Genomic DNA, 12804 nt, shown 5'->3' on the forward strand with positions numbered 1-12804 from the left:
TCATTGGTCCTTCTTCGTTCCAACTCTCAACTCAACAGCTATAGCTTCTTACACCGCACACAAAACCCTTGTTACTACAGCCTCCTGCATTCAAACAGCTTGCTATTAGCCTGCATCTCAAGCTGGGCCGTAATATTCGTGATGCCTACTTTCCCATCCAATCCCGTAAACTCGCCACGCCTGCACAACACGCTCCGAAGGAACCCTCTCCTCTTTGGGATTCCTTTCCTTGTGATCATCGTGGGGTCCTCGTTTGCGCTGTCAAGTTTTACGCAGACGAGGTATGATTTGCATGACAAGAAAGTTACGCAGGTGCGTTAATCTCTTTCTTTTCGCGGGACTCGATCAGTGAGGACAATGCTTCTGGGATGAGAGGAAGACAGTGTGGCGAGGCTGCTGACGATCTTTTGTTCGTTTCGGCTCTGGACGTTGATAATGTAGGTGAGCAAGCAGCAAGAGCTTGGTTTGGAGAAGGATAAGAAGAAGTTCGACATTCGAGAAGAGTACTATGTGAGATCCTCCTCCCACCAATCTCTCATCTTTCCCCTACGCCACTACCGTCCTCGCACCACTCCTGCCCTACCACTTTGCCGCCAAGCTACTGACACTCTGCCTTCCTACCTCTTCCATGTCCTTTGCATAGAAACTGAGCGCAGCTCAGGACGATGAATGGGAGAACAAGCGCATCCAACGACCGAAGGGTCTCCCGGAATGGGGCGTCCCGCCCACCGAACCTCCCAACCCTCCGAAACCTTGAGGTTTTTGCGCTCATGTTCACCTCTTCTACTGTCTTATCTGCTTGTGCTCTCCAGTCATTATTCCCTGCTTTCGATTCGCCGTTATATGTTGTACGATAATTAATGCGTTCCCCTGCGACTCATATTTTGGGCTATTGGCAACCACCCCGTACCTGTCAGATCTTCGTCTCAGATGAGCTCGTCTTCTGACTCTGATCTTTCCCGTCACCGACCATTAGTTTGGAGTATGCTGCACAGCGGGCAGGAACGATAGTTATCTAGGGCGCAAAGGCCACGGCGACAGTCATACATGATCCAAAACCAAAACCCAACAGGACGACACAACCATGCATCGGCAATACACGCGTTCGTCTATCCACCCAGTCATACACGGAAGTCCAAATTCTCCAGCCACAGTAACGCTACGAAAGTGAAAGGACGATATCATACATTACCTCGGCTCCCGTACCTCTCCCGCCACCGAACACAGAGCGCGACCCCAACTTCCAAGTAAACCGGTTACTCCACACCAATCAAGCCGCCATCCTCGTCGACACCAAGGTCAAGACAGAGTGAGCAGCGAGACCAGAGGTTTGTCCGACTTCGAGAAAGGCTTGGGTTACTATGGTAAACACCTTCCAGTGCGTCAGGGTTATGAACGGTCCCCAGAGCCCAGCACCCACGAATCCCAAACCCGGGGTCCTCATCGACATCTCGTACTTCTGTGCGAAGGTAAGAAGTTGACGGTGAGGACCAGAGTTCAGTCAGACTCGAGTGTGCGTGTAGACTACACCGTATGTTAGCCTCGGATGGTCGGACCATCGTTGGGTATCAGACTGGCTGACCATCGGTGGCTCATCTACACGCACCACCCTCACTTCGAACGAGCGCAGGGACGTGCGAGCTCCAAAGCCGTGTACATCGTTTATGAAGGATGAACACTGTCGCTGTTGGGCATAGACGAAGCTGCACTCGTTGAGAGGAGAGGGTGTCGAGGTCGTAGGCTGTGGAGCACGGTTTGAACCGCGCACCACTGCTAGGATGAGGAGAAGGTAAGAGAGTAGGGGAGAGGATAATGAAGTATGGGTGATGATGTGCGAAAGTTTATATACCGTAGAGGCGGCGGAGGTGAGACTTCTGGATGATACATTCTGAATCCAGACTGGTGGTTGAAAAAGTGAAGGTTGATCGCGGTTTCAGGATGTGACACCGTATGGCCTGAAAGCTTGAAATCACAATTTTACTAGTTTACTAGACAGACGTCGAGAGTGAGGTTCCTGTCAAGTGTATCTTGAAGGAAACAGTGTCACCGCCCGCTACTTCAAGTCGGAAATGATCGATGACGAGCGCGTTGTGGCGAAGGCTGAGGGTAGGGTTAGGGTCTATTGTCGCGTCGCGTCGACGCGTCCAAACGCGTCTCTTCCTTTCACATTTTCACCCGCGCCTATCGTCTGCTATCTCGTTATCCCGCGTTTGCTCGACTTTTCAGCTCGTTCCAGCCGCTGCGAATTTACTTACTCTCTGAATATGTCGCGCACACAGTCTCACAAGGTTACGCCCGCAGTGCAAGCTCGTATTTCAGACTGCCAGCTTGTCAACCGCGAAACGAGCGCGAAGAAGGTCGCAGACTACCGCGACACACTCTTTATCCTTCAAGAAGAACAATTTGAGAAGAAAGGACATCCCGAAGGCTCCCCTTGGCAGGTCTGGTTCCGCGAAATTTCGCAGTCTCTCCCTCCGCCCCTCGACACATCCGACCCAAACAACGTATCAGGACTATCTGTGTATGACTTCCACGATCCGCAAACGAGGAATGTTGTGCTCAAGAAGGATGCGGCGTTCCTTCCGAAGAATATTTTCTTCCGCACAGTAGACACGGGGAGATTGTTACCAATGGAGTGTGCGGATTTCAGGATCGAATGGTATGCACATGAGAGCCATTGGGAGGGCGTCGATGACATGCAGAAGAAGGAGAAAAATGCTCCGAGTTGGGAGGCGTATACGCTCGCAATCATGGTGGGCATGACTTCTCCGCAAATACATCCTGTATCGTCACTGATTTCTCTCGCTCCCAAACGCGTTTATAGATTCACGAACTCGTCGTCCTTCGCAATATGCACGATCAAGGAGGTGCAGATATCCCTGTCGTTGTCCTCAACTGGTCAAATCGTACCATAGGCCTCGCCATGGACTACTGGGTGAATATGAGCAAAGGAATCTGGGCGGACAAGCCCGAAGAACGCGACAAAGAGTGTGAGTGGACGCAGAGTCGGTGTCCTCTTATTCATTCGCCCCTCGATACTGACACTCTCATGGTGGCATCTTGCGGTATAGTCCAGCACGTCTACGACCACACTAAGGAAGATGGTCTTCCGTGCTTTTACCAGGCTGACCTTCTTGTGCGATCCTTAATCCACGACGAAGCAGTAGGCTATGTACCTCCTTTCATTGTTTTCCAACAACGAGACACTGCGCACGGTACGCCAACTTGCCTGCTACCCTTTCAAATGCTCCGCATGTGATGATCTTTGCTGAATTAATAAATATAATTCTCATAGGAAAATCTCGCATCCTCTTCACTTCTCCTCTCAACACGCCTCCTCGCACCTTCCTCGCCTCCTTCCCTGTCGGCTGCAACAGCCCCCACTGCAACAACCCCACATGTGCCTCCTTCCTCTTCCACCTCCCCCCCTCCGATCCTCTCTCGAGACACGCTTATGCCACCCTCGCGGGCAACACCCCGATGGTCCGCGACCGCAAAAAGACGCAAAAGTGGCTCGGAAGACGCGTAGTATGCAACTTATGGGGCTGTGAGAGGGGTTATCTATTAGGCGAAGGAGTGGATGGGAAGGGCGAGATAGGTAAAGCGAAGTGGACGAAGGGAGAGGGCGCGGGCGGGATGGAGTGGAGGATGTTGGGAGGTGGGAATGTGGCGTTGGGCGAGGGGAGCGAGAAGTTGTTGAGATGTCAAAGGTGTAGAGAAGTCGTTTATTGTTGCAAGGAACACCAGGTGTGTTCCTATTCCCGTTCTATTGTTCTGTGGCTGCTTAATTTATGAAGAAGTCATGCTGATTTTGATGGGGCGTGGACGTGCAGACAAGAGATTGGAAGTCGCATAAGAAGATTTGTGAGAAACGTCAATAGGTCCATCAAGCCTTTCCTCGCTACCTTTTTCTCGAGTTTTCGATGGTTCCTACTCTCTACACCCACAAGCTCGTTCGTTGTGCCAAAGTATCCTTCGGTTTTGTTTGACTTTAGAGCCCAGATTCTTTCGTTATTCTTTCTTTAATCTGCTCGTCATTTACCATATTACTTATTCTTGTATCCGTGACCATTGTTGCTTTTCTATGAAAGACGATATTCTCCCTGTTTCGTATCTATCTCGGGGTGTTCGTTTGATGTTATCCGCTGGCGGTTCGTTGATACTACCCGAATTAATCAAAGCTCGAAATCCAGGATCGCAGTCGAAGTCCTGTCAGAGACTGATTAATTTCTTTATCGAGCCGTGGGCCCGTCTACATCTACGTCGGTCAGTGGTTCATGAGCTCATAATTTCATCTGTCAATTTCATACTGGGTGGCAGGACAGAAAAGCAATGCAAGTACAGTAACGTGGCGACAAAAGCAAAGGGATACCGAGCTGCACAAGGTGCCACATCGGTGCCGAGGAAATTGAGTCTGCAGGACTCTGCACGCACGGACCATGCAGAGGCGTGACCTGATCAACAAAGAAATCAACAAAGCCACATGAGCAAACACGCGGGCGGATGATCAGATAACACAGGAAAGCACGCTAAACCGTTTCGTGGAACAAAAGCCGCCAGTGTTCCGTGCCGTGGGATTTGCCGGTGTCCAGAATTTAAAGAAGGCACAGACTTTCTCTTGCCCACTTATCCTCCTACCTCACAGTGACAGTGCTCCCATCCAGAACCCAATACAAAACACCCCACAAACAATGGTGAGTGTGTTTCGATATGACTTACCAGTGCCGGGCCTATATGGAAGATGAACTCATGCCGCTTTTGTTCTGTTGTAGCCGTCAAAGCAAACCTCCGCCACACCCCGGCACCCGACAAGACACACTGCTGCGATCGCTCCCGCCCAGGAGGGAAGGTTGACGCAGAATCGGTTGGTCCAGCCTGCGAGTAGGAGTGGGGACCGGTATGCAGATCGGAAGAGGGTTGTTGTCGGCACTGTTGAGAGCTCGAGGGTACGCCATCCTCCTATGCTTCATCCTCTGCTCCTCCCCTATGCCCCTCCCTATCAATTACACGTCGATGGGTTTGATCGGGGAACGTCACCGTTGGTGGTGCCAGCCGGGAATCGGCCGTGGACACTTGGCAGCAGTTATTTCCACCGTCCAGCGTATGTGCTGAGGGCAACGGACTGACATTGCACCCTATCCATCCTTATTTGTTCATCACTCTCACCATCGATCTCTTTCTTAGGCACCAAAGAAGACAGCACCAACGACGGGTGCGAGTGGCACAAAGGTTACATCATCCAAGGAATGGAAGGAGATATTCCCCGGACAACCGATTCCCGTTACTGCAGACAGAGCTTGGACCAAAGTTGCGGATCTTCAGGTACGTCCATGATTTTTCTCTCTCCCATTTCTTCAGAATATTAATGCCACTGCCACACATCTGTGCAATCTGCAGTCCCTTCGCACGATGGAGGACATACCCATCATCCGCACGCACACCCCCATCCGTCCGCTGTTGACGAGCACGAACTTCTCAGTCCGACTATTGGCAGATCTGCCGGAACCCTCCTGGCAAGAGCATTTCAGCAACACCGTTGGGCCGAACCAGGAAGCAACCAGTCCAACTGTAGGCCAGTTCTACAATGAATTCGTCACATCCACTCCCATTCCTCAGCGCCGGCCCCTGGTGCAGCATCGAGCTCGAGATTTCCATATCGGCAATGGGACGACTTTCGGCCGCCCATCGATCTGGGGGCCGGCTGGTCTTGTCGCTCCCTACATGGCACGAAAGCCAATGGTCGCCCAACCCGAAGCCCGGGCTTACTATTTCGCTGACTTGGAGGCGACGTATCGTGTCGGTGCCAGTCATCCAGTACTTCTGCACTTTGAGGAGGCGAGCACCTCGTCCGACAGCGCACACTCTGGCGACGAATCGTCGCCTTCCTCCGATGAGATGCAGCTCGCTACACCGCGACCCTTTCGCTTCATCAATGACACACTCGAGAGAAAGGCAGGAGCGCGACCGACGCAGCACACCAGCATCCACGCCGACATCTCTCAATCGGCCCCAATCGACATCGACGCGACGGTCAGCAGATTGATGAACGACCCAGCTGTCTGTGCTACACAGGCAACAGATAAGAAAGATACAACGCGCACGACGGAGCTCGCCGAGATGACGGAACGGAGACTCCAGGTCAGTTCGCATGTGTAACCTCATCATCTGCACCCTGATTGAAACACTGACAACCTCTCGTCATTTATGAAACACCAGACACAACCCTTGGGAAGTGGCACCCCGACACGCCCACCTTTTGTAGGGCTTTACCACCTGAAGATGGCGACTCAGCGCCGTCGCCTTGCCCACCTCGCTCTCGCATCGTCATCATCGGAGGAAAAGAGGAAGATTTGAAGGTGCCGGAAGCGCAGGCCATGTCGGAAATCGAGGCGTACGTGGTGGAGGAGACGAGGCTCGCGAACGTGGAGCATCCATGGCCAAAGGTGGTGTCGTACATGGTGGATATGCAGTGGATAGAGGATATTGTAGACGTCGCGGAGGCCTTTGGGGACGATTTCGTGGAGCCGTACGTGCCGATTTTTATCGGGAGTGAATACCTTCCCGTTTCTGCGAGATTCGCGGCATGGTGGGTCAACAGGGGATGGGGGAAAAGGTTCGACGTGATCGGAGTGATTTAGATGTTCGGGGAGAAACAGCTTACGAACGATGGACCGCGGGTGCGATATGTCTGTACGTTAGGTGTGGTGGCTTTTTCGTGGGGCCAAGTGCATATATCGACAGCGTAATTGGTGTGGCCTAAAAGTGGTTGTTTTCGTTTATGGTTTGGATACGTACTATGGTTTGGATACGTACGTACGAGCATTACGTACCTCTTTTTGTTTCTTTGTGTTGTGTCTCCTATCCGTTCGCCCGGGTTTATTAATATTGATCGTTACAACGCTCTCCTCGTATGCATGTCGGGGAGGAATCGCCTGTATTTCGCCAAGTCGTATTTGTTTGGTTGTCTGTCTGTCCACCGATAGTATCATCCACCGTGTCTGTGTCTTTAAAAAACAAATCTCAGCTCTCATTCAGCTTGATCAACAAGGATCTGATAATCCACATACCTGTCCAAGCGAACTACCCCATTACACAGTCGATGCCTCCGGCTCTCCTGAATAAGCGATGGTATTGTCCCCGTGGTTTGACGCAAAGTCCAGTACAAGGTATCGTCACAGAAAGGAAAGGAAGGAGCCAGCCTTCATACAAGACTGAGAAAGGCCTAAGATTGGTGAACAAGGGCAAAGGGTAACCGGCAAATCCCGTCCTTTATTCTGCGAGATTCTGTGTCGACGTCCTCCCTCGTCCTCCCCATCACCGTTGCATGTCTCTATGTACACATGTAAAGCTGACAGGGACTACTTTCAGGGGCCAACGCCGAACGGTTTCGCCAAAGTCTCGCCTGGCCAAAGTCTCGTTTGTCAATGTCTAGAACTGTTAGGCGCCGCTTTGCTTCGAAGCTAGTAACTGGAAAGTTGGAAGACGTTTGCAGCTGTTCTACTTGATAGCTAGAGCATTGAGACGGCACGATCTCTGGCGTGTAGGTGCTGATGTATGTGCTGATGCAAACCATCACCGCGAAAGTTCTATAGGCGCCCCTCGGAGGTCGCTTTGCGCCGTCTTCACTTTACAAAACTGGCCCAAAACTAGGCATGCTCGACTAGCCCGATGTGTCTAAGAGGGCTGCCATGCTGTCCACGCCTGTTCTGTTGCCTCAGGCTATGCACAATAATACCGCGACTGCACCAGCGGCCTTCGTCAGTGCTATATCTAGTCTAATCGGCAGTTGTACGCCCCATCTAGACTAGTCAGCGAGCGCCTTTGCACTCGTATAAAGCAGAGTGTGTCACCTCTGTAAGGTCTACTAGCAATCTTCCGCACTATTCGTTCTCCACTACTGCTGCCTCTAGGCTTCTTCTTGATATCAACCGTTTTCATCGTCTCGGAAGGATATCCGCTTCATCATTCGTGCAAGTGAGGAAGACTGTCCCTGCTATGAACGTGTGGACCTTCTAACGCTACGTCATTTTCAGTCACCCATGCCAGTATTCAGATGGATACCGGAGGAGGAAGCCTGGCTGGAGGCTCGCATCATTGCTGACGGAGGCCAATCCGACACCAACATCAAACCATGGCTCAAAAATCTCGTCGCCGACTTTCGAGACGCGTTTCCTTTCATCGCTCGTCGCACACCGGGCGGAATGACGGAAACTCATGATGAGTTAGTTGCTAGATGGAAAGAAATTCGACGGGTATGTACTCTGTTATTTTTACGACAAGTGCATTTGATGAGGTATTATTTCTTGCGCCACTCGTTAGAGAGTCACAAAGTGGATACAGAACCACCAAAACGCCGTGTTGAGCAAACATTCCCGCGGCCAACCACAGACCTCTGCTATGCGCTCCTCAGCCGCACGTCTCAAACGACCTCGCTCGAAGAACGCTCGGGACATGGCCAAGGCCAACCATCCACAGCTGAAAACTCTCTGGACGGAACTGCGCGCACGAGTCAAAGACGGCGAGTTGACCAGATCGCAGATGCTTGTTGAACATAACAATGCTGTCACCAAGCTTCTCCAAGACGAACAGTGGAACGTTTACTACTCTGAGATGGCGAACCGTCCTGATGCAGACGGGCCTCCTCTGGTTGAGCGTGTAACAGATGACGAGCCTAACCATTCGAGCACCAGAACTTTACAGTTCATTTCGTGCGAGTGCGTCTTCTTCCTGCTCTTCATGTAGTTCGTCGTCTAACGTGGAGCTTGATAGGCCCCAGGCCTCCGAAAGCACGGAACCCGGAAACCATCACATACCACTTGTAGAATCTTCAGATGCTCCCTATATCTCTTACTCTTTCGTGGACGACTCGAATTATCCGTCGATCGGTCCTCCTTTTACACCATCGATTCTCGAGCCAGCTTTTCCTTCCACTTTTACGGATCCTGATATGGCCACAGTTCCGGAGACAACCAGTGCGCACGGGTTACCGTCCGCAGACACCGAACTCGAGTTCAACCCTCAGACCTTCGTATCAACGTCACACACATCGTTTGCGGCTCACGCGTCATCCAATGTATCCATGCCGCCCGCTCATATTTATCGTAAGTGTGCTTTCTCCAGAATATCGTGTCCGTAACAAATTGTGCCTAATACACGTCTGCTACGCCATTTGAATTTCAGAAAACTCGTACCATATCCCAGAACACGTCGAGCACTCGCCCCCACACTCTGCCCCGCCCACGAATACATCATCTACCTCAATCATCCCTCACCCATTTCCTTCCACGACACAGTCGACGATAGACTTCCACCCGCGTCTCATCGATCCCATGGACGTGCAGAGTCAGTCCGCTCACGCATCGGCCAGCACTGTCCAACGCCACCGACATCCTGTTACCCCTCCCCGTTCCATCGGCACCACTCACTCTCGCACACTCAAAGACTGGTCCCCAGCTGGTGACTGGTATCATCACAAAACGATCTCTTTCCCGATCCGCAGGCACATTATTTGCACCGCCTTCGCACCCGATGGAAAATCCTTCGTCACTGGCTCAGTTGACGGCGCAGTCACAGTGTGGGACGTGCAAACCTGCGAGAGTATTCTTGGGCCGCTGAAGGGTCACAAGGGATTTGTTTCCGCTGTTGCAATCTCTCCAGACGGGCGATACATCGTCTCCGGGTTCTGGGATAATACAGTTCGCATCTGGAATGCACAGACGGGAACGAAACTGGCCAAGTTTACCGGGCATAAAACTTGGATCAGTGCTGTGGTATTTTGGTCGGATAGCAGCAGGGTTATCTCGAGCGACATGTTCGGCAACACTATGATGTGGGATGTATCTTCTGGCGATATTATTCACAGCTTCGCAGAGCCTAACCACCCTGTCAGCCATCTCGACTGCTCTACAGATGGAAGATTCATACTCGCTGCTTGCGACAAGCACATCAGCATATGGAATGTTGCCAGTGGCGAGCTGATTCCACAATCTTCCGAGGAGCTCACGGATTTTGTTTCTATGTGGAACCGATATAGCCGACTGTATACATATTCAGATGGACGTGTTCGTGCTTGGAGGGCCTCCGATAATTCTGAGTTGCGCTTCACATTATTGTACTATTCATCCATCTCGCCGGATAGGGAATATATGACCATCCCACATGACGACTTGGGTGATTTTTCTATCTACTCTCGTCGCCCACACCGCAACGAGCGACCTAGTTTGTGAGTATCATCTTTATTCTCATTCGAATCCTTGATACGAGCTGAGAATACCGTTATTGCTATGGGACTGTTAGCTCGTTTGTTGAGGTTGCAAGGCGGTGAGGTGGAAGGAGACAATGAATGTGACGATGGCAGAAAGACGAGGGATATGGTAGAAGGGAAGGCGGTGGACTTGAAGAAGAGATGTAGCCAGGGCTGCCTACTCCCCAGAGGCGAAAGCGAGAATCTAATAACTCCGCATCGACAAAGTCGTCGCAGTATGTACCGGTCGAACAATATTTATCAGACTCTCCCAGTGGTGTGCATTCGCAATGCCATGAACCCAAGCCATGAATTATCTACTTAATATATCTACCGAACCGACATATTAACGGAGAAGAGAAGAGCAAAACAAACAAACAAACGGGACTCGCGTCTATCCACATCTACCATAACCACGCCCAAAGATGCGTTGATACCCCACTCATTGGACCGCATCGAAAAGAAAAAGAAGAAGGCTAGCCGCTATTCACCTAAGCCATAAAGCGAAGCCCAAAGAATTGCCAGCACCCTGCACGGCAACACGTCACCCGCCATCAACTCATCCAGAGTTCAAGAGCGGGCACAGCAAACCACGACAGTCAAACGTCAACGAAATAAGAAAAAGGTAGCTACGACAACAAAGTCACGGCACATTCCACTTCCACGTCACAATCAGAAGTAATGCACCTCCTCCCTCTCCCTACCCCTCATGAACGGCGGCTCGGTACCCTTATAATAAATATCCGTCCAGAGATCGTCGAGCGCAGGCTCCGGCGACTTCTTAGCCTCCTCCGTCGCCTCGTCGACGATCTGCTTGGCCTCCTTGTCCATTTTCTAATTATAACGCCGCGTTGGGTCAGTATTTGCGCCACATTTAGGGATTGAGGGTGGGGATGGTGAAAATAACGAACCTTGAGGTCCTCAGAGGTAGCGACACCCCATTCCTCGATGTACCTCTGCAAGCCACGGATCGGGTCCTGAGTGCTCCGCATCTTCTGGACCTCGTCACGGGTACGGTAGGTGGTTCCCGGGTCGGACATCCTATTTATCGAAATCCGCATTACAATGCCCAATTTTTTCCAGAGCAGAGACAAAGCGAAGTGAAAAGGATAAGTTGGTCAGTGTACGAAGACAGGAAGACATGGATGTGGATGAAAACGTACGAGTGACCGCCGTAACGGTAAGTAACAAATTCGAGGAGCAGAGGGCCCTTGCCAGAGATTGCCCATTCACGTGCGTACTTCACGCCCTGCGCGACAGCGATGATGTCCATACCGTTGACCTATTCCACACATCCCATCCAATTCGTCCACAAAACCGTGAGCAAGGACAACACTGAAAGGTCGCGAAATGAACACACCTGAAGACCGGGGATCTTGTCTCCACGAGTGAAGTACTCGGTGTTGGAGGAAGAGCGCTCGGCGGAGGTACCCATACCGTATTTGTTGTTCTCGCAAACGAAGACACAAGGGAGGTTCCAGAGCTTAGCCTACAACACAAGAACGCCACGCCACGCCACATCACGCCACACACCGCACACAACCTTTAGCTTCCACCAAGCAAACGCCGGAAGTATAAGCGCTGAAGGAAACGCACCATGTTAAAGGCCTCAAACACCTGTCCCTGATTCGACGCTCCATCACCATACATCGCGAACGTAGCCGTCGGCTTGCCCATATACTGCTGCGCGAGCGCGAGACCTGCACCGAGCGGAACTTGGGCACCGACGATACCGTTCCCTCCGAAGAAACGAGGGGTGAAGATGTGCATGGATCCACCCTTGCCGTTGGACATGCCTCCTTGACGACCGAGGAGCTCGGCGAGTACGCCGGTAATGGTGCCGCCGCGGAGGACGGCGAAGGGGTGGCAGCGGTAGGAGGTGATGACGAGGTCTTCGGGGGTGATGGAGTGTTCAATGCCGACGGCGACGGCTTCCTGTATAGTGCATAAATGATTTGGTGGTGGTTCGAAGCATTCCGACGAACAGAGTACGCGGTGGGTTGAAATGAAATGAACGAAACGAACGAAACGAATCAATTCGGTCAGCAAACGTGCCACGTAACATACACAGCACAACGACTGCACGTCCAGTCGACGCGAACGTCAAACGTACCTGTCCGATAGCAAGATGGCAGAAACCGCGAATCAACTTCGACCTGTAGAGCGCATCCGCACTCTGCTCCATCCTCCGCATCGTCGTCATCTGCTGATACATTTTGAGGAGGTCCGCCTTGGTGACATCGACATCAAACGATGGCAGGTCGGCATTGTATGTCCTGAAAGAGTCCTCATGAAGCCTGAGCGTGAACGGATGCGAGTGGTCGTCCGGTAGCGACTGGGTCAACTGTGTACTGTCCGCCGCTGTCTGGAGCGAGCGGACGAAAGGCTACATCGAGCATTACATCTATCAGAACAAACAAGATTTATTCATGATTGTTCGCAACGACTTACAGAAAGCCTGGGGGCGAGACGTGGCCGGAGACGGGCGAGGGAGGCCATTATGAAGGAGAGGGGAGAGGGAGAGGGAGGTAATGGCTGGCGGAACGCGAAAAGAGAGCTTT

At 51.8% G+C, this 12804-nt stretch overlaps 3 protein-coding genes across 3 annotated transcripts; 2 read left to right on the forward strand and 1 right to left on the reverse strand.

Moving 5' to 3' along the window:
• Positions 1-141: 141 nt before the first annotated feature.
• Positions 142-757, forward strand: STEHIDRAFT_128538 (uncharacterized protein; the record flags this gene model as incomplete). The annotated part of the gene is made up of 3 exons (XM_007300676.1): positions 142-312; positions 442-510; positions 644-757. 3 exons carry the CDS (start codon positions 142-144, stop codon positions 755-757), a joined length of 354 nt encoding a protein of 117 aa, XP_007300738.1.
• A 1507-nt stretch (positions 758-2264) lies between these two features.
• Positions 2265-3881, forward strand: STEHIDRAFT_52368 (uncharacterized protein; the record flags this gene model as incomplete). The annotated part of the gene is made up of 6 exons (XM_007300477.1): positions 2265-2753; positions 2825-2990; positions 3072-3215; positions 3296-3509; positions 3687-3747; positions 3834-3881. The coding sequence occupies 6 exons, from the start codon at positions 2265-2267 to the stop codon at positions 3879-3881; spliced, it is 1122 nt and encodes a 373-aa protein (XP_007300539.1).
• A 5528-nt stretch (positions 3882-9409) lies between these two features.
• STEHIDRAFT_91950 (pyruvate dehydrogenase e1 component alpha subunit) lies at positions 9410-12760 on the reverse strand. Its single transcript, XM_007300677.1, has 8 exons — positions 12695-12760; positions 12357-12629; positions 11840-12178; positions 11604-11732; positions 11407-11525; positions 11155-11284; positions 10297-11077; positions 9410-10222 (listed from the first exon to the last, which is right to left on the reverse strand). The coding sequence occupies exons 1-7, from the start codon at positions 12740-12742 to the stop codon at positions 10916-10918; spliced, it is 1200 nt and encodes a 399-aa protein (XP_007300739.1). The 5' UTR covers positions 12743-12760; the 3' UTR covers positions 9410-10222; positions 10297-10915.
• Positions 12761-12804: the final 44 nt, after the last annotated feature.

This window comes from Stereum hirsutum, assembly GCF_000264905.1.
Source record: "Stereum hirsutum FP-91666 SS1 unplaced genomic scaffold STEHIscaffold_3, whole genome shotgun sequence".
In the NCBI taxonomy this organism is placed as follows: domain Eukaryota; kingdom Fungi; phylum Basidiomycota; class Agaricomycetes; order Russulales; family Stereaceae; genus Stereum; species Stereum hirsutum.